At 41.0% G+C, this 20357-nt stretch overlaps 1 protein-coding gene across 1 annotated transcript in view; it reads right to left on the bottom strand.

The window, feature by feature from the left end:
* The window catches only part of diaph2 (diaphanous-related formin 2), a 429613-nt gene that overhangs the window by 191889 nt on the left and 217367 nt on the right, over positions 1 to 20357 (bottom strand). Inside the window, exons 21-22 of the mRNA XM_034093628.2 lie at positions 14166 to 14267; positions 10916 to 11010 (exon numbers count right to left, since the gene is read on the bottom strand). Coding sequence (XP_033949519.1) covers positions 10916 to 11010; positions 14166 to 14267 — 197 coding nt within the window. The remainder of the gene's footprint in view (positions 1 to 10915; positions 11011 to 14165; positions 14268 to 20357) is intronic.

The following is a 20357-nucleotide window of genomic DNA, read 5'->3' as shown; positions in this document are numbered from 1 at the left end:
GGAACGCGAGGAGATTTAAGAAAGTGGACAAGTTGTCTACCAAATCTCCTAACAAATGGTGATCTCCGACGTTTCCGAGTAGACAGGGCTGTGGAAGGATTCAGAGGACCACACTGGGTCGGGAACAAGCACTTTTAGACGCCTCGGACAATAGCAGGGCCATGTATGATTGTCTGTAGGCGTTTCAGAGTGTTTTTGAAGTTTGAGTGGAGTATGCAATGCATCTTTTTTACCATGTTAGGAAAGTTATATATAACACGTGAACGTTGATCGCCAGGTATAGAGAGTCCTGCGTAACGAGAAATTAGAGCAGTTTGCGTGGATCTCAGGTATTTTAGTCCTGAAGTGGCGTAGGAGCGGTGCAGTTCGTGGGATGTGAGTGTGAGTCTCACACGGCGGAACCTGGATGATCGATACTCCAAGATCGGTCCGCCGTTTATAACTGGGGGTAAAATAGCAGTCTGAGACCGAATAAGCGAAAGTGTCAGTGGACTGCTATTCTGTTAAATCCTTGGGAGAGAGCGCTAACGTCACCTACATTGTGACGAGACCGGCTCCCGTTTCCCTTGTCTGTAAAAATTCATTTGAAAGGCTGACGTAAACGTAACGTTGATCGCAAGGTAGGCAGAGAGTCCTGCGTGACGACATATGTAACATTATCAACGTTATCAAGCCGGACAAACTGTACGGGGAATAAATCTGTGTGATTTTTACCTGAATAATCTGTGTGACCGATTGTCTGTGATAATCACACATTCGCTCAGAAGAGTGAAGCTCATTTGTGCTCTGCTGCTGCCATCTAGTGGCTGAAAGGGAGGCACGTTAATTAAGTCAGATAAATAAAAGCGAAGTCAATATATTGCGTATATTTAAAGAAATGAGCTATCTGTAGGTTGTCATTGTTGATTAGTAAAGACCTTGTTTTATGTTGGTAAATGTAATGGTACAAAAGACAGGGGTACTTATGCCCGCTTCGGTTTTCAATGTCCGCCATCACGTTAAAACAGAGGATTGGTGGCATTTTCAGTTCATTGCTTGCTTCCACACGCCTTCCCCCTCCTTGTCTCTTTCACGACTATAGTTAATGCATTAGAACGATTGTCAACTTGCCGTGTTTCTAGGAATCGGCCTCGCTGTTTCGGAGCGGCCTTTCAAAATAAAAGCCAAAGGCCGCTGTTCGCCAGAGATGCCTTCACAATAAAACAGTAATTACCTTAACAATATATTTAACTTATATTGCGTCTTTAAATATTGATTTTAATTCATTACAGATCTAACCTGCTTGTAACACCACTTTGATCAAAATAATAGGATAAGCAAGTGGTTAAAGGGGGTTTCCTGTCTGGCTCATTTGATTTAGAACTGAAGTAAGGGAGAATAGTGTTTTATGAGTCATTCCTCATGGTTTATAAAGATAAATCATCAGTTTGTCTGGACTTTGATATAGAGATAGGATCATGGTGGAGAAGGAAGACCTTTTTTGGTTTCAAATTAAAGTAGAGTTTAAGGATGAAGTAAGCAGGACTTCAACTGGCCAAAAGACATTTTAAAGTTTAATATTCTTGGTTAGCAAACAAGACATCTGATTATTATGTCACACGTGATAATCTTGTTATAGAAACTAGCTTAAAATATTGGAGAAAATATGTAGATGCTCTTTCGTGGTGTGTGGAATATGTGATGCTGGAAACATGTACGTTTTTCAATGTATAGGAGAAAATGGTTTCCTGAAAGAGTTATATTGGGTACATATGTAGCAATGGATGAAACAATTTTTAGAGTGGGTTTTTGTAATATCATTTGTAGACATCAATTAGGTTGTTTAGATGGCATTTAACAATTAAGACAGATAGTATGATTACAAAGAGTCAGAGTGGAAAGGGTTGGATTTATTTAACCTCAGTGTGCTAGATTTTTTATAGGTAATGCGTCCCGAGACCTGGACTCCCCCTCTGAGTTAGAAAAGGCTACGGTCCCGACCCTCCAAGCAGACAAAAGACCTAACCCAACAGGAAACTCCTCCTTCTCCATCGAACAGACAGAGAACCAGAGCTGAAACGACAACAACAAGACTGCAGCCAGAACTATCTCCACCTGTGGCATCCAGAACCAGACAGCATGCTGACGGGCAGAAATCTACGCTCATCAGTCCCTCAGACAGGACCATGAAGTTCCAAGCTGAGCACAAGAGCAAAGTGTGGGAGATGAGAGCAGAATCTGCCCCCCATAAAAACAGCAGAGAGACTGTAAAGGAGGGGATAAAATGCAAAGCAGTGCAAGATGGGGCATGCAGAGGTAACTGGGCCAATGGCTGACAGCGGATGAAGTTACAGCTGATGGACTGAAGAGAACACAGAATCAGAGGAGTTGGCATGGTCGATTAGAAGTGAGGAGGCCGGGGTCACGGCTTGAGAAAACCAGAGGAGGAGAAAAGGAAAACGGGAATGAGTGAGTTTACACATAAACACACTTATTCACAAAACGCACATTTAAAGCATAAATACGTAAAGACAGAAAGATTTATTAAATTAAAAATAGCAGTAGACTATTAGGGTAAAATGAGAACACACTGAGGGTTCAGAGTACAACCATACTCTTCAATCTTTTCGTCAGGTTAACAAAATATTCTTTGACATTTTTTATTCACGTGTGAATAAAGTAGTGGGATAGTTTTAGGAACCACTCTATAAGACAAATCTTTATCTGTATGGATAATGTTAAAGGGAGAGCTGGTGCCAAGCCAGATATAGTATTCCAATCTAAATAATTGATTTCACCATTGTAGCATAGTTATTACCATAGGAAATATGAAATGACTTCTGTTTTTAAATCCTTGATAAAGGAGGGAGGAATGGTTGCATGTTCGGACATCCAGGGTTCCACACACTGCTAAAGAGTTTAACATTGGTTTTTAGGTGGACCAGAATTGATGACATGTGGTTGTTATACCATTGTTATCGTGAACAAAACATAAATAAGGACATAGTATCTGCTTGAAGATGAATGGATTTCATATCCTAGAGGGGATTTAGTTATTGTGAAGACTCCACAAGGTATCTACTAATGTATTGTAAAGAACTTGAATTGACTTGATAAATAAGTGAAGATAGGAAGATGTATGGCCCATAAATTAGTCAAGTGGTAAATAAAAATAGCGGAAAAGAGGGGAACTATTAAAGGGAAGTGGAAAATCAGTCTAATACACACTGATAAAAAAAGGGGGGGGGCATGAAGGAAGTATGCACTGGATTTTTTATTCGTGTGTGAATTTGGTAGTGTTTTAATTTGTTACAGTATTGATCAGTTCAAAGGGAGAGTTTTAGTAACAGCTCTATAAGATCAGATAAATATTTATTTATATAGGTCATGTTGAAGGGAAAGCTGGTTCTAAACAAAATATAGTATTTCAATTTGAGGTACTGGTTTCATGTTCAGACACCCAGAGTTCCACGCACTGTGAAAGAGGGTAACATTGTTCTTTAAGTGCACCAGAATTGAAGATAAATTGATAGAATGAGTTATGGAATAAATAGCAGAGCTTTACAGATCCTAGTAATGTTTTGACACAAGATAGTGATGTACACATGTTTCTGAAATAGATCTATTAGTCATTTTAATACTAATTAGGTGTAAATGAATTGCAGTAATAGTAATAGTACAATAAGGAAGTGACATTTTTTTGGCTAGACACTTTTCAGGGAATGTGGGAAACAGCAAGGAGGGGTTGGAGATATCTTGAACATTATAGTTGTAATTGTGAATTAATAAATGATGGCGCTCCATATATACAGATTTGTATAGACGGAGGATGCTGGCCTGTGCTGGAACATCAAAGTCTCTGCAGAGCACAACACATGGCCAAAAAGACTGAGACCAACTGACCGACAGGGTAACTTGGGAAGGCACTGTCAATGACTGACTCTGCGGTGAACCTGACCAAACCTGACTTTACAACCTGACAGTGTGAGTGTGAGTGTGTGTATGTCTGCACCTGATCAGTGCAACTGAATGATTTGAAACGATGACTAATCAAGCATGTTTTGGACTAACACATTATTTCTGTGTGATAATAATGTGTGAAATGAGAGCTTTCCTAACATTGCACAAAAGGGGAAACCGTATCTAATCTGGTTGATGATGTTTCACTCCCACAGGAGGTGGCGGTTTGAAGAATGTGAAACTCAAACTAGGAAATTTGGAATTCTGTTTCTTTTAGAACTGAATGATGAAGAGAAACACTCTCAAGTGTTTACTGGGAAAAATGTTTGGTATTGTCTTATAATCCATTATGACCTGAAGGTTTTCTTCCCATACAGGTTTTTGTTTACACATGAGAGAATGTGTAAAAAAGGGGGAGTGTAAACTTTACAATGTACATTTTTCATTTAGGGACTGAAAGGAACCTGCTGCCCAACTCCATTGTTCAATCTGACCATTGATTGACAGTTTTAGAATTGACCGGCTCCATATTTGGGGATAAGAGGCTGTTTGGTGAATGTTGACATGTCTCTAGTATTGATTGAGTTATAGCAGGTAACACAGGTAGAGAATCAGAGGCCAAGGGGCTACCAGAGAGATGTAAGTCCAGAATGAAATACTGGAGAGGCTGACCGGTGAGTAATGTGTCAACTAATGTTTCAACAGGTATTAAAGTAACTGAGGTTTGAAATGTAGAAAGAACATATTTACAGTTAAGCTAAAACATAGTAATGTAATGAGACACAATGTGATTTGGACAACATCATGTAACTAGTCTGGTAAAGAAGTAAAAGCCATAGACTTTATTGTTTAGGTCATTATGGGGATATACATTTCATCTACATTTAGAAAGACATTTGAGGACAGTTGGTGGGAATTCTGTATTCATTTTTTCAGTGGGATAATATCTAAGCACTGACGGGTAGAAGCAGTATCACCAGGAAGCCATTCACTTTGTTAGTATTGTGATTTTGGTTGTTTTTGAATCCATAAGATTAGTGTGTTTCTTTACCAGAAACATTAGCAGTTCAAATCATATTTTTAGATTTTTAATGGGATCTCAGGGATTTCATTTAAAAATAAATACAGATGCTTGTCAGAAATTCAGAGCTATTGAAATATGTTATTTAGTTTACCTAAAGATGTTGGGGTTCTTATTTAGTGGGCACAGTCCAAGATTCTGAAGCAGCACAATTAATTTAGAAAACCTGTGCACACACGTCTGTTGTTTTAAGACACCCCACCAACAGGCTCCAAGTTGCCACGCACTGGTGGGTTAAACAGCCGAGGGCCCCAGAGCCCGGAGCGTAGGCTTGAGGGATTTGTATCAGATTTCTCTACACAGGTTGCGGACGCCGAAAGAGGGACCTGAGACGCAGGAGGCTGACTGTCAACCCCAAGCTCTCCGGCCCCGACCGAGTGACCCAGAGGACATCCCGTGCCGTCCGCCTACAAGGAAAGGGGGACAACTGGTACCACTGTGCGGAGCCAGTGTGCGGCGGGGGAAAACACCTGCGAGGACCCTAGACGACATCAGGACGGATCGGGCTCTCATCATGGAGGTCGACTGGGAGGCATCATCATCGGACCGGAGAAGGAAGATCGGGAGGACATCTATTCAGCATCGACTCGGAAGCCGCCATCAGCGGATCAGAGGGGACAAAGACACGGCAAGCCAGGACGGCACAGGGGACTCCACTCTCCGCTGAAACAGGAGTGTGGGTTAAGTGCAACAAGACGGTGTATGGAGCCAGCCAGGCCTGCCAAGCTATGGGCAGCCTCTACCATGACAGCTGCTTCACCTGCAGCGCCTGTAGTCGAAGGCTGAGAGGGAAGGCGTTCTACTATGATGCAGGAAGGGTTTTCTGTGAAGAGGACTTTCTGTACTCTGGGTTCCAGCAGTCTGCAGACAAGTGCAACGCAGGTGGACATCTAATCATGGACATGCAGGCCGGCAGGCCCTGGGGAAGTCTTACCGCCCCGGTTGCTTCCGCTGCGTCATCTGCAACGAGAGCCTGGACGGAGTGCCCTTCACTGTGGACACTGAGAATAAAAAGTATGGAGACTCAGCAGACAAGGATGCAGTTTTTTGCAAGTGCCTTGTGTAAATTGCACTCTCTTTTTAAGAGTGCAAAAGAGGGAATTGTAAGGAAATATTTGTATGTATTCGTGCAAACTGTGAAGAAGCTTGAAAATGATTTGTGTAGAAAACTGGGCTGGTTTTGGGCCTGCTAACATGTGGTTTTGTGAGGACAAAGGAAGAGGGGGAAGGTGTGGAGTTGACATACAGTCATCTCAGATCCCTGTGATAAGGAAGCTGAGCCACTGGGATTGGGGACTTAAGATGTGGGGTGTTGATGATAATTTGGGCAGCCAATCACTGGTCTGGAAGGGAGGCGCAGATAACTCCTCCTTGGGTCAGCGAGGGATATAGACAGAAACCCCGCTGTGTTCGGTCTCTTTCTTCTCTGGCTGGCTGGCTGGCTGGCTGGCTCACGTGAGTATCAGGTAAATGTGGGATCCCACAGAACTGTATGTAATTTGTACTGTATTGATTGTACTTGATTGTATTGCATTGCATATTACCATTAAAGTGGATTATTGTTAAACGGTTACTTGTAGGTTCTGGGTTTCCTTCCTGTAAGATAACGGCTTGTAGGAACGCGAGGAGATTTAAGAAAGTGGACAAGTTGTCTACCAAATCTCCTAACAGGGTTCAAACTGATATTAAAAACAAATAAAGTGAAGTGTTAAACCATGTGAATGTAACAATTACCATTTCAATTATGCATGTGTTTTAATAATCATTAAAGGAGAAAGGCATCGTTTACACTCAAGCAACGTACTCAAAATAAATATTCCAACATCATCACATATTAGTGGGAGCAAAAGTGTAGGTGTATAATAATCACTAAAGAAAACAAATGTAGTCAGAGCTTATTAGTCAATGCTTAGGAATATGCGAGGAATATTTGAGCACAACATAATTAATGTAAATGGAAAACACTCTTCAAGCACACAAAGGAGGGTACACTGACAGTAAACTGTAAGTAAGTAAAACATTTTGCTGTCCTAAGTGTCCAGTCCAGGCTTTACTGTGAGTCTAACATAATTATCCAACCAGCAGCCACACACTTGCCAGATGTGGGCTCCTTCAGAAACGATAAGTTAACTCAATGGGTCCCCTCGTCTCCCCAAGGACTCTGTGACATTAGCTCGGCTCCCAGATGCTTGTGCTGACTCACACACATGCTCTCATGAGCCTTCCCCTGCGAGATGGAGTTCATGACTTTATGAGCTGTTCATGAGCACTCATGAAACATTCATGAACAACTCATTATATGTTCACTTGTCATGTTCATGAACCAAAATTCTTAAAATGATCATGAACCATTTTAAAGAGCAGTTCATGAAATGTTTATGAACATTGTTCATTCATATAAAGTTCCTGTTTTGCTCATGACAGACTTTTATGAGCAATTTATGAACTTTTCATGATCCAGCCAATCACAAAATTATAATTAAAACCCCAAAAAGTTTGCATGAGCATTTCATGAACTTTTCATGACTATGAGCATTTCATGAATTTTGGATGATTGTGGCAAGTTCAGAATATTTTTGAATATTCATGAGCATTTTATGAACTTTTGATGATCAGTGTGATGATTTTAAAGACCTCTTGAATATTCATCTACTATTTGAACATTTCTTTCTTTTTTAAAACTTTTAATCTTAAAACAAAACAATAGTGAATTTGAAACTGAACATTATCTGTATTTATTTTGGTGACATTCATATCATGTTATGGTTTATCTGTACTGTTTGAGAAGCAGTATGAGTAAGTAGCGCCAAGGTGGAACCTTTGGCAGGTGAGCGGTGACATCTGGGTTATCTTAGGGGGGACACTTTCGCCCCCTCCTCAGAAGCAATCCAGACGATCAACCGGATCCTGTGTATAATTATTGCTGCTGCACTTTTCTGTTTTCTACAGGTCAGTACATGATGAAAATGATCGATGTTAACTTGTGTGAATTAGATATGATGTTGGAGATGTTTAGGAGAGTGTGTCAGAAGGTTTTGAGCATGTTTGACATAGTAACGGTATTTTAAAAATACTAAACTGTCGGCAACAATAGATGCCATTTTCGCGGGCTTCAGCCGCGCCTGGGTAAGTGTGACCTGAGCGAAGGCTCGCAGGCAGGTAGCTGCTGCGCACGGGTAATATGTTTTGTTTACCTGAGTGCAGTCTTGCAGGCACATTGCCTTCTTTTTTGTTTATTAACATTGACAGTGTATTTTTGTGATCTCCATAATATGTTATATTTGGTAAAGATAGATATATTGATAGAAAGTATTATTTGATAGCGTTATGTGTTTATAGATAACAACCTGTCCTTCACTGCAAACATAGCTGCTACAACCCGCTGCTGCAGATACACGCTTTACAACATCAGGAGGATGCGTCCCCAGCTGACCCAGAAAGCGACGCAGGTTCTGGTCCAGGCTCTCATCATCTCACGCCTAAACTACTGCAACTCCCTCCTGGCTGGTCTACCTGCATGTGCCATCCGACCTCTGCAGCTCATCCAGAATGCAGCGGCTCGTCTGGTCTTCAACCTTCCTAAATTCTCCCACACCACGCCGCTCCTCCGCTCCCTCCACTGGCTTCCGGTAACTGCTAGAATCCACTTCAAGACAATGGTACTTGTGTACCATGCTGCGAATGGATCTGGCCCTTCCTACATCCAGGACATGGTTAAACCGTACACCCCAGCACGTGCACTCCGCTCTGCATCAACCAAACGGCTCGCTGCACCCTCGCTGAAGGGGACCCAAGGAAGGGGACCCAAGTTCCCATCAGCAAAAACACGTGGGTTTGCTATCCTGGCTCCAAAATGGTGGAATGAGCTCCCCATTGACATCAGGACAGCAGAAAGCTTACACACCTTCCGGCGCAGACATTTTTTGTGCAGCTGAGTGTCAAGAACTGCTTCAAATAGTGATAGGATTAATTGTAGTGCTCCACCTGTATACATGTATGTTTGTTTGTTAATTTGAGTAAAGTTCCATTGTGATTGACATAATTGTTGTTTTATATGGTTGCCAATTGACCCACAGTCAATGGTTCATGAACAGTTCATGTACATGAACAGTTCATGAACAGTTCATAGCCAGCCATTGAATTATATTCAGTGACTGGGTATGAACGGTTCATGAAGTTGTTATGAACAATTCTTGAAATGTTCTTGGTTGAAAACGGAATATCCCTACACACTGAAAACTCCATTTCATGAATTGTTCATGAACCTGCCTAAAACCATATTCCATGAATTGTTCATGAACCATTCCAGGAGTTTCATGAGTAGTTCATGAACTGCCCTAGTGCCATTTAATGTTCATGTCACTTTCATGAACAGTTCATCAACTTTGTTATGAGCTGTTTATGAGCTGTTCATGAATATGGTTCACTGATATTTCATGACAAGTTCACTATCATCTCACTGGGGTTGTTGAGCCTTCCTCTTGTTTAGCAGCCTCATTGTCCTGCTTAACATTTATTAAAGAGGGAAATGGAAGAGGTCACCGGGACAACAGAAACCCTTACAAAAATGCATTTGTGAAAAACATCATTTTTGGTCACTTATCCCTGACCATTTAACACATCCCAAACACACTATTCATTCACAAGGAGTTTTGTTAACAAGTGAACAAAAGGAACTTGAGGGTTACAGCTGATGCCTGTATCATAGTAATTGCACCAAAATATATTTTATTGAGAACAGATGGTGAAGCCTTTTTCCCATATTGGGTCTATTTGTACTATTCAAGTGCAAGCTGTTGAGTACTGACACCAGATCAGTGTTGGTATCTTGGTCAAGATGACGCTGAAGCTGAAGGTGAAAAGGTCAACACCTTAACTTCCTTTACAAAGCAGAGGGGGGTCTGATATTTCACAACTAGATATACTTATTGTCAGATTGCTAGCTTATTAAATGTTCAACTAATATCCTAGCTCTTTAGATAGGCCACATCTTAATATATATATATCGCCTCACCACCTTTTACTAGTGTTTGGGATCCAATCAGCGGAGAGAAAGTAAGACTTACTCCTGTGAAAGCGTTGGTTGATAAGCCATGCCCACATGGCTTATCAACAAAGGAACTATCTACTACAATACAGTAATGTCTGTATATATTATATCTATTTTTATAAACATAGGAAAACCCTTGACTTAAATTGTAGGTAAACTTGAATCATGTTGCAAGTTGGAAAACAAATGACTTTTCCTGCACACATAATTATTCCAAACCATTATTGCTTTACAGAAATAACATCTTCCATGTGTTTAGTCCTGAAATGTACATCTCCTACATCTGAAACAAAACAGAAACACTAAACACCAGCCCTGCTTTGGTGCTCAACACAAAGACATTGCTGGATATAGTGCAATTGAGGCTTGCACAATGCATATTCACCTCAGATGCCTCGGCCCTGCCTTCAATTAATGCTTTCTGAGACAAGATAAACATAAATTAAAAGGCAGCAAAACAAGCAGCCTTTAGGAAGCTCATCAATTATTGTAAAAGACAAAGGCAAGAGGAAAGGAGGGTGGAGTAGGGAAGACTTTGCCAAGCCTTGTCCTTCATTATCCATTATAAGGAGATGAATGGGGGGTCTCTGTGGTCCACATGAGAATGAGCGGACAGACTGGTGCCAAAAACAGACCATACTAAATGTAAAATCTGTACCAATCTGTCCGGCAGACACAAACATTAAAAAAGGATATTTTAATTTGAACGTCTATAGAATATCTCTCTACATCCTTCTCTCTCTCTCAGTCACTAACACACAAGCGCACACGTTTTTCAGAGGGTAAAAATAAGTGTGTGTATGTGGGTGAAAAAACGAACACACCACATTGAACATCAGTCTTACCTGGATGAGTGATTCGCTCAGTCTTTCCTCGTCTACCTCCAGCACAATGTCCCGGATCTCTTCATAAGGCAGGCGAAACGAGCCCAAGAAAATTGCTGTTGTGATGGAAAGAGAAGAGAGTCATTTCCTCCCCTTTTTTTGGATTAGACCTCGGGGTTCAAAGAGACATTTCAGCACTCATCGCTCCTCAGACAAAATGACCACAGACCAAACGTGTGACTAGGGAAAACGGGATAGTTCGTGTCACCTTGACATAAAAAAGGAAGTAAGACATCAAGTCCATAAATAAAAGTCATACAAAGTTAACCGTGAATCATAGTAATCACGACAGTAAGTCAAAAATATATAGTTGGATGTGGTAGCTGTAATGGTGTCATCGGGGGGGGGGCTACATGGGGTTTTATGGGTGGATACAAAGAACACTGACATTGCCTCAGGGGACCACCTGGTGGGTGTTTCACTCTCCAGGTGGGGTGCCTACAGTAGAAATTGGAGCTGATGGTGTATCCAGGTGGAAGTCACAGGTGGAGGTTTGGTAATGAGTTGGAGGAGACTCTCTCAACAGCTGCTCTGCTGCTGCAGTGGGACCTGATGTCTGTATTTGACGCGCAACAAACTGAGAGGTTTTTTTTTTTTTGTCAAAGACTATTTACAGCATTTACTTCGTACATTGTCATGGCATATCAAGACTCCCCGGGCGCCGTTCATAATGGCAGCCCACTGCTCCTAACACTAGGATGGGTCAAATGCAGAGAAACCATTTTGTTACATAGTAAGTAGGCCTAGTGTGTAATGACAATAAAAGTATAAATAAAAAAATATATATTGTCTGGTGTAATTGAAATGTTTATTTATTGAACATTAACATGTACGACTTGACTGTGTCATGGTGACTCAGAGTTGTAGAATTAAATATAAAGTTATTCTATCTAGACTGAGGTTTGTCTTTGTCTGTTGGCAATGTGTAGATTCTCTCTCTCTCCTCATTAGCGTGATATTATATCAAATGGATCATGTCATACTTGTTTGTAGTCGAAACGTTATACAATTTAAAATATGTCCTCTCTGTATGAAACCAACAGCTGGATACAAGATTCTCTTAGGGGAGGGTTGTCAAAAGTAATGGTGGGAAATATTGTGAATTACAAACTGGAGTAGATACAGATGGGATAAGGGAGGCAGGTAAGCTAAGCTCAGTGACTGTCTACTGACTAGCATTGCAACCTGGTGTATGCTCTCTTGATGATGGGCATGGTCTCCCATGCCACTGTTTGGTTATGTTCTGGCTGCAGACTAACCTAACTGTGCCAAGATGAGCAAAGTGGTGCATGTGGAGTTGTGTCAATGTAGTTGTGTATAATACTATCAGAACAAGCTGCAAATCCACTCACCAAGTCTGTTCTTAGATGTTATATCTAAGGCTTAAGCAAGGAGGGGGGGTCACAGAAAGGCAGTGCATGGTAAAGGTGTTGAGAACGTTTATATTCATTATCTTCTTATAAACGTCTAAATGTTGCAACAGTTCAAGCCTACAGTTAAATATATATAGATTACAGGAACATGTTAACTGATAATGTCCTTATACTGAAACCTGTCTCTGTTCAGGGTGTAGCCACAAGTTAGATGCTAACCTGCAGCTCAATGCAAAATATGCAGGTATGTTTTTAGATGGACAGACAGAGAGAATGATAGGATATGTAGACAATGTATCAGATAGTATGCATAACCATTATATCACAATACATCAAGCGGTGCTGGCATCACACTCATTCACTGTGTCCTGCTACCCATCCCGGTTACTGAACCTTCAATAGCAACACACATCAAACTTCAAAAGGGAGCTCAGACGGTTGTGTGGCAGGCAGAGAATTTGATCTATGATGCTTCAGTGTGTGTCAGGGCGACCCAGGGGAGCTGTGTTTCTGTACGACCACATGCCTTCCACCCATTGCCATGCTGGAGGTGAGATTTTATACACTTATTTTTGCTTCCTGCCAAACTCAGAGCCCATCTGCTGGTGCTGGAATCAAAGATGGCAGTGACACCTATCAACATTGTCACAGCGCATACACAAGTGCAATGACATGTGCACACTGGCACACATACACACACATACACAGAGACACAGGCTTGTATGTAGCATCCTTATGTTCATGCCACATGCCCCTTCCTAATATGAGACCTCATATCTTTGCCTGATGAACTCATTCATCTGACCTCTCTCCATTAAAAAACGCAATAATATGAAGTCATTGCAAGATATTTACAGCATCAAACAGAAAGGGAACTGGTTGGGAGAAACATGTTAACGGCATTGTTTGTGATGTTAGTCAATCCCTGGGTTTATTTTGTTATTCTGCCTTGCTTTGGCTCCTCATACACAGCCTATAGGAATGGATACTAAATATAAACTAAAAATATACTCATCCCACTCTCCAGTAAACCAGAAAGGTAATAAAAACATGGATAGACAAAGAGGTTGGAGTATGGTTGCAACCAATTTATCTTAGCATTAGACACACATATTTCATAAAATGTGTTATTTTCTAAATTGTAACTCTAAAGTAAGGGACATCAACATTGTAGATGCCAAATAAATGTAGTTAGGGAAACAATAATACATGTTTTACCATCCAACCAAAACAAGGCTGATATCAGGCAATGTTTTAGACACATTTTAGATGATTTTTTATTTTCATAGAGAAATGAACTGCAGATGTTATTGAAACTCACAGGTAGAAAGAATGTGTATATAATTTGTATCAAACCTGAACAGACTAATCGTTTTGTCCACCAAATCAAAACAAAGGAGTGTTTTGAGAGTGAGGAAACAAATGTAAACCAGTATAGACTAAACATTTAGTCCACTGAAGCTCCTGGGGATTCGAATACCTACAGTGTTAGCGCTCCGTCCTAATAAGAATTTGTTTTCCACATTATTACAGACAGGGAGCTTGGAAACAATATATGTGCACTTTTGGTGACCGCTAAACTACTGCCGAGAAAACATTTCCCCAAAGGGCTCAGTAAAACAGTATCACTGCTGAGGGCTCTCTGCTGTGTGTTTCCCACAAACACCTTTCTTGAGCAATTCATGGGGGTATAACAAGCCTGGGGTGTCATGGTAAATAACACTGACATTCCTGTCACAAAAGGTCATGGTTAAAAATAATATAGAACGTTATGAATGCATGGTGTTCAACCTGTGGTTATGTCGGTTATACTCTTTGAATAAACTGTATATACTCACAGAGATTCTGAGCTGTTTTGGCATCCAGGATGCGAAGCTCTTTCGCCTTTTTCTTGAAATGTTGCATTCGGTCATCAGTCTCATCTTTCACGTCTTTCTTCACTGAAAGAAAAACAATATTTTCAAAATTAAAGTCAATTTGTTTGAAATGAAATGCAATATAAAACTACTGTACATCATGGTTTTTAATCAAAATGATACATTGACTGCTTTCAGCCCTGAAGAGAAGAAATAATATAATTATATAAACAAATGTCAACATCCCACAACAAAGTGAAATAAATAATTTACATACATTAGAATGCAAATACATGTGTGCATATTAAAGTGAAAGCTGACAGGAAATGATGGGTGAGACAGCAACAGATTAATTAGATAGATTAATTAAAAACTATAGTATCCATAACGGAAAACTTTAGCAGGTTATATAATACTCTACAAGGTAGATGCCCGCTGAGTTGCTATTTAGAAGGTGTTATTTCACATATATAAACCTTTATTGATAGTGTATACCAAATTGCTAAAATAAGATTATTGGCAACATTATATTGTGTTATATTATTTAAGTCCAGTCGTGTTTCCTTCAGGCCACACCTTTGGTATAACATTGTTTTTTTGAGGCAGATGTGACTGATGAAAGCACATTAGGAAGAACATAATGTGCACTATCATCAGCTGTAGCATCAGATAAGTCATGCAGATGACTTCACCCTCTCTGTTTGTTTGTTTGTGTGTGTGTGCGTGCTAACATGTGTGTCATTGTGACAGAGGGTAGATGGTTGATAAGCACAGTTCCTTCCCTTAGGCCCTGTCTGTCAACTCGCTAGAGCCAAGGAGATAATTGTGTTACCCCCCCCGCTATCCAAGAAAATGGTATTAACTCTCTGTTACTGAACACAATAGACAAATTAGTCCAAGCATGAAGAGACCTTTGTTGTTTAATGGAGACATCATTGAGGCCACATGTCAGTGTGTATTACTCTTCATTTACACTTTAACATCAAGCTCTGAATACATAGGTGCCCATGTACAGGAATTACAGTAATGAGGAGGGATACATCAGACCGAGGAAGAAGCAGTCTGAGAAAGAAGCTCCTCGCCTCCCCATGCCTTATGGGAGAGGCAGCACACTTTGTTGCTAATCATCACAACTGTTCTGTTTAAGCCCAAGATGGGAGTCTCCCAGGATATCTAGAACAAACAATCTGCTCCCCTAGCGCTGGCTCGCATATTTGAAGAAACAATCAAAGAGGCAACATCTCCTGGGCTGCCAGAAGAAGCAATGCTGAAGGCACCTGCCTAACTCCAGTGCTTTCTGTCAACACATGGCATCAGGGAGGCAGTTGTTTACTGTATTAAGTGGGGCTAAAAAGGGTTCAAGTACATACCAGTACCACATAAAGTATTATGGTTTGATTTTCTGTCAACATCCAAGGATGTTTCTCAGAGGATGACAAGACTATGCACTCTAGCTTCAAGTCTACTTGGACCACAACTCAGAATGTGCTGTATCACCTTCATCATCAGTTGTGCACATGGATGCACAAAAGCAAATGGTATGAACTTGTATTTGTGTAAACAGGAGCAGAGTGGTGATGGGGAAGGTGGATGGAGGGATTAATAATATACACATATGTATAGGTAGAGACATGTAATACATGTGCGAATGGATCTGGCCCTTCCTACATCCAGGACATGGTTAAACCGTACACCCCAGCACGTGCTCTACGTTCTGCATCAGCCAAACGGCTCGCTGCACCCTCGCTGCGAGGGGGACCCAAGTTCCCATCAGCAAAAACACGTGGGTTTGCTATCCTGGCTCCAAAATGGTGGAATGAGCTCCCCATTGAAATCAGGACCGCAGAAAGCTTACACACCTTCCGGCGCAGACTGAAAACTCATCTCTTTCGACTCCACTTCGAGCGATAGAATGACTAACAAAGAACTGCTAACAGAGCACTTATATACTAATAAAGGACTGGCTTAGCCAGTTGAGCAGCACTTGAAACGATTGGCTCTTTGAAACCTGATGTTCTTATATGATTCTGTTTTCCTCAAGGTTGTGTCTTCCTGGTCGAATGTACTTATTGTAAGTCGCTTTGGATAAAAGCGTCAGCTAAATGCAATGTAATGTGCTTTGAACTGAAGTGCCACTTCAAGATAAATGTACATGTGTATGTGTAACTCAGTGGAGGGAAGAGGGGGTGAAAGTAATACAACATTGCAGTCAACACACATTGGTCATATAATGTCAATGCCATCATCTGCTTTCAAATGACTAAATAGAAACCCAAATTGTAGGGTTAGGCTTAGTTGTCGCTTTTGATTGTACAAGACTGGCAGAGGTATTTCCATGCATCGGTGTCGGCACACAAAAACATTTCAAGGAAGGTAAGACAGCAAAAACATATCAAAAACTTCCATGAATAAATCCAATGATAACAACAGTAGAGCCACTGACTAACATAGAGCGAGAGACCAGTGAGGCCCAAGGTATCATGCTGGATTTGTGATGTGGCAAGAGCCCAGGACAAAGGCACTGGAGAGCCAGCAAAAATAAAACATGAGGAAAGATGATCCCCCTTAGAGAATGGCCCACAGACAGAGGGCAAATTATACTGAGCGGGAAAACTTGGCTGCTTTTGGTCTTGAATTGTTCTATTAAACCTCCATTCTTCTTTCTCTGGTGCCACTTGAATCTCTCACCTATAGTTACCTTACACACTCAGCAGGGTGCTCTCAGCCTATTCGTCAGTACCTATGGTGTCTTCGTCTCCCAGGGCCCCATGCTATCTCAAATGAAACAGCAAAACAGTGCCTTTTATAATATGAGACAGGCACATTATTTTCTGATGCCATCCTATACAGCTTAGAGATCTCCTGCTGGGCAATGAGTATTGGCATCAGTTTGCTGATTTATGCGACAGTATTTGCTCAATTATGCCACGTGTCACATGTTTCATCTGAGCGCTGCATGTGGACTGGAGGGCTTGCACACATTCAAGCTGCCTCACAAGTCAGGGTCCCAGGTGGGGGAGAGAGGATGACTATATGTGGCATATTTCAACAGATGGCTAGCCACAACAATAAAGCAAGTTTTATAAATGTCTCCAAAACACAGAGGTTGTTACTAAAATGCACACAGTTCACTTGGCATAATAATTGTGTATCGTTAAATACAAACAAGGTTGACATGATCCATTGAGTTTGTATTTTTATTTTGGAGAAAATTGTACTTTTAGAATGCACACCATCTGATTGTACGTTTGTCTGCCAAGAGAGCTTAACCTGTCCAACAGTGTAGCTGATCAACGTCTTTGCCAACATTTAAACGTGTTATATGAGTTGCCCAGTGGCTATAATGTAATACTCTGACAACAAAGCCAGCCCTCTTTCACAGATGTATATGTGTTAATGGAATCTCCTAAAGAATTAGTCAGTAAACAGCCATGTGTGATGGGTACACTGGTGGAGATTTGTTTAGTTTTTTCTTGGTAGCTCACTGGCTTTCTTTAAACAAGTTAGATTGATACAAAGGGATAATACAAGTTTGATAAGGCAATAACAGCAGCACAATCATTTATTGATTAAATGGGATAAGGTGAGGGTTCAGAATAATAATGGGTTTTTAACTGAACAAAACAGTCTATGAAACACTGGCCGTCTAAGATTTGGACCGACTGTATTATTCCGAGCTCAACTTTAGCATCACTGATGCTTAGGCCAGATGGGACTCTAAGGGAAATACTAGGGTCCAATACTTGTTGACTTTACATCAGCCATGCAAGATTGAGAAGACAAATGTAACAATTAATTATGAATAATAAATATATCACAATGATTTATTGTAATATATTAACTTGCAAGGGTGAAGAGGTTTGAAAAAGAATGTCAGGGAGGAAGTGTTTCACAATCAGGCTTTAAAAAAACACATGAAATATTCACTGGAACCAACATAGCAACATGAAGAGAAGCCTCTGCTGAGTGAAACTGTTACACATTACATTAGCTGAGGGGGTGTTAAAGCTTGCCTCCTGCCAAAAGGAGTCACCAAATTGATAGAGGTTCCATTGAAACGATACATCAATGTTTGAGCAAAACAGATTTGGCTTATTAAAAATGACTTGGCATCCATGTTAAGCCTTCTCTGTGGGCCTTGGACAGAGGTATACCCTTGGGAAGAACTGTGATAACACGAGTTCTCCAACACTTGGACATCCAGTCTGTTTGCTGGCCCAGAATCACTATGCTGGTTTCCTTCCATGCGATATTTCCCTCAAGACGTCCATTAAACCCACGGCATTACAAAGCTAAACACTACCACATGTTCACTTCCGGACACAGACTATTCGGCTGTGCTGTGCCACCAGACACCAGAAAATGAGCGGGCCTTGAAGAGGAATAAAAGCAACTGCAGATGACAGGTCTTCAACAAACATATTTAAAAGCAAAGGAATGCAGAGTGGAACAGACAATGACATTATTTCTTCAAATGTGCAATCTTCCTGCCAACATGTGCCCTGTCCTCCATCCCAGGGACGCATACTGAGGATTGAGTTGCTGGAGAGCTGCCAGCCTGTCTGAAGGAGATGGATTCAGAGGAAGAGTCATTGGACTCATTCATGGCTTATCCACGGAAATACCAATTTCACACAAGTGTTAAATAGATAAGCACATGCACCACTACTCTGGCATATATTCTGTGAATCCTTTATAGTTTGTTATCACTACCATGTTATTCATAGACAAAACCAGATGTGATTGAGAAAACCATGAGTGGAAATGAAAAGCATTAAGGTAATAGGGGCAAACATAGTGAAAAGGTGATCCCTGGCCCAGTTACTGTATAGCTGGAATAATGAGAGAGACCTTCAAATATAGAGAGCACACTCAAAATCTGAACGTACGATTTGACCAGTGAAATCCAGCTGTGAGCAATTTCTCCCACTGACGAAGGTTAAACAGAGGTCTCCTTCTCAAGCCACTTTGCTGTTTGGAAACACACCTCCCTCTCCCATCCTCCCACTGTATTGGATCTCAAAAGCATGCTCCCACTAGCAAAACAGGCAATTATGTTTCCATTGATTCAGAAACTTGGAATTATTTACTTTACTCTCAGCTTGGATACAACTAGGATAACGTAGGCTGTGACAACAAGTGCCTGATAATAACACGTGGTTTCTCTTTAGCAATAAAAGTTATTTGTGTGAACATTTTGTGTCTTTCTTCGTCAGGTTTTAACTAGTGTGTTTCAGCAATACTCCTCGGCTCAAGGTGAACAATTACATTTGAGCTGCAGTTAGGGGGGGGGGGGGGGTTGGGCTCTCAACCATGCAATCATCATCACGCCTAATGATAACAGGGAGTTGGGGAAATGGCTGATAATTGTGGAGAGTGTGTTGTGTTTGAGTGCATGCACACTCAATTGTGACAAACCACACTTCCAACATATATGCACACACCCATTCAACTGGGCATGATTATGTGAGTTTTAAAGTGGCCAATCTTTCTGGAGTTATCTGTCCTCCCATCTTAAACCATCTGGTTCTGCTTATCTAAGATCTCAACATGAAAGGTGTGTGTGTAGGGAGCACGAGGAGTCCCACAGTGTGACACTCTGACCTGCGGCCAGTAATGTCTTCAGTATGCAGGGAGCGGCGCAGCCCACGGTGGAAGGTACACAGCTGGGCTTGGAGCTGGGCCCAGGGAGAAAAAAACGCCTCCTCTTCTAATTGAGACAACACAGATCTCCTTTAGTGTTCCTCCTCCTTTTTTCTATTCCAGGAGGAGAGGGGGAAGGCCTCAGCAGCAAAGTAGTAATGTGGTGGATATAAGAACATACATGACTTGCTTAACTTCTAGTTCATGGCTGTGATTAGGTATCTCTTGTTGGCTCATTTTAAGGCCTGTTTTGTGTATAGTTATCCTATCCAAACTTGACTTTTGGAAAGATGATTTAATACATTGAGGATTTGCATTTATGAAGGCAGGAGCAATCAAGCTGCATTATCTCTCGGATTAAAATGTGCTTTTAGATCACCATAGAACACATTTGTACGAAACAAACTATAATTCAATAATGCTGAGCAAAAAAGAAAACGCTCAAATCAATAACTCTTAGTCAATGACCTGGGGGTTGATGCAGCCTTTTAATAAGGATATATTTAATTTGCCCACATCTACAAATGACTG

The sequence above is a fragment of the Pseudochaenichthys georgianus genome, chromosome 10 (genome assembly GCF_902827115.2).
Source record: "Pseudochaenichthys georgianus chromosome 10, fPseGeo1.2, whole genome shotgun sequence".
Lineage (NCBI taxonomy): Eukaryota > Metazoa > Chordata > Actinopteri > Perciformes > Channichthyidae > Pseudochaenichthys > Pseudochaenichthys georgianus.
The sequence above is the reverse complement of the archived record's forward strand: the minus strand, read 5'-3'. Positions and strand labels throughout refer to the sequence as shown.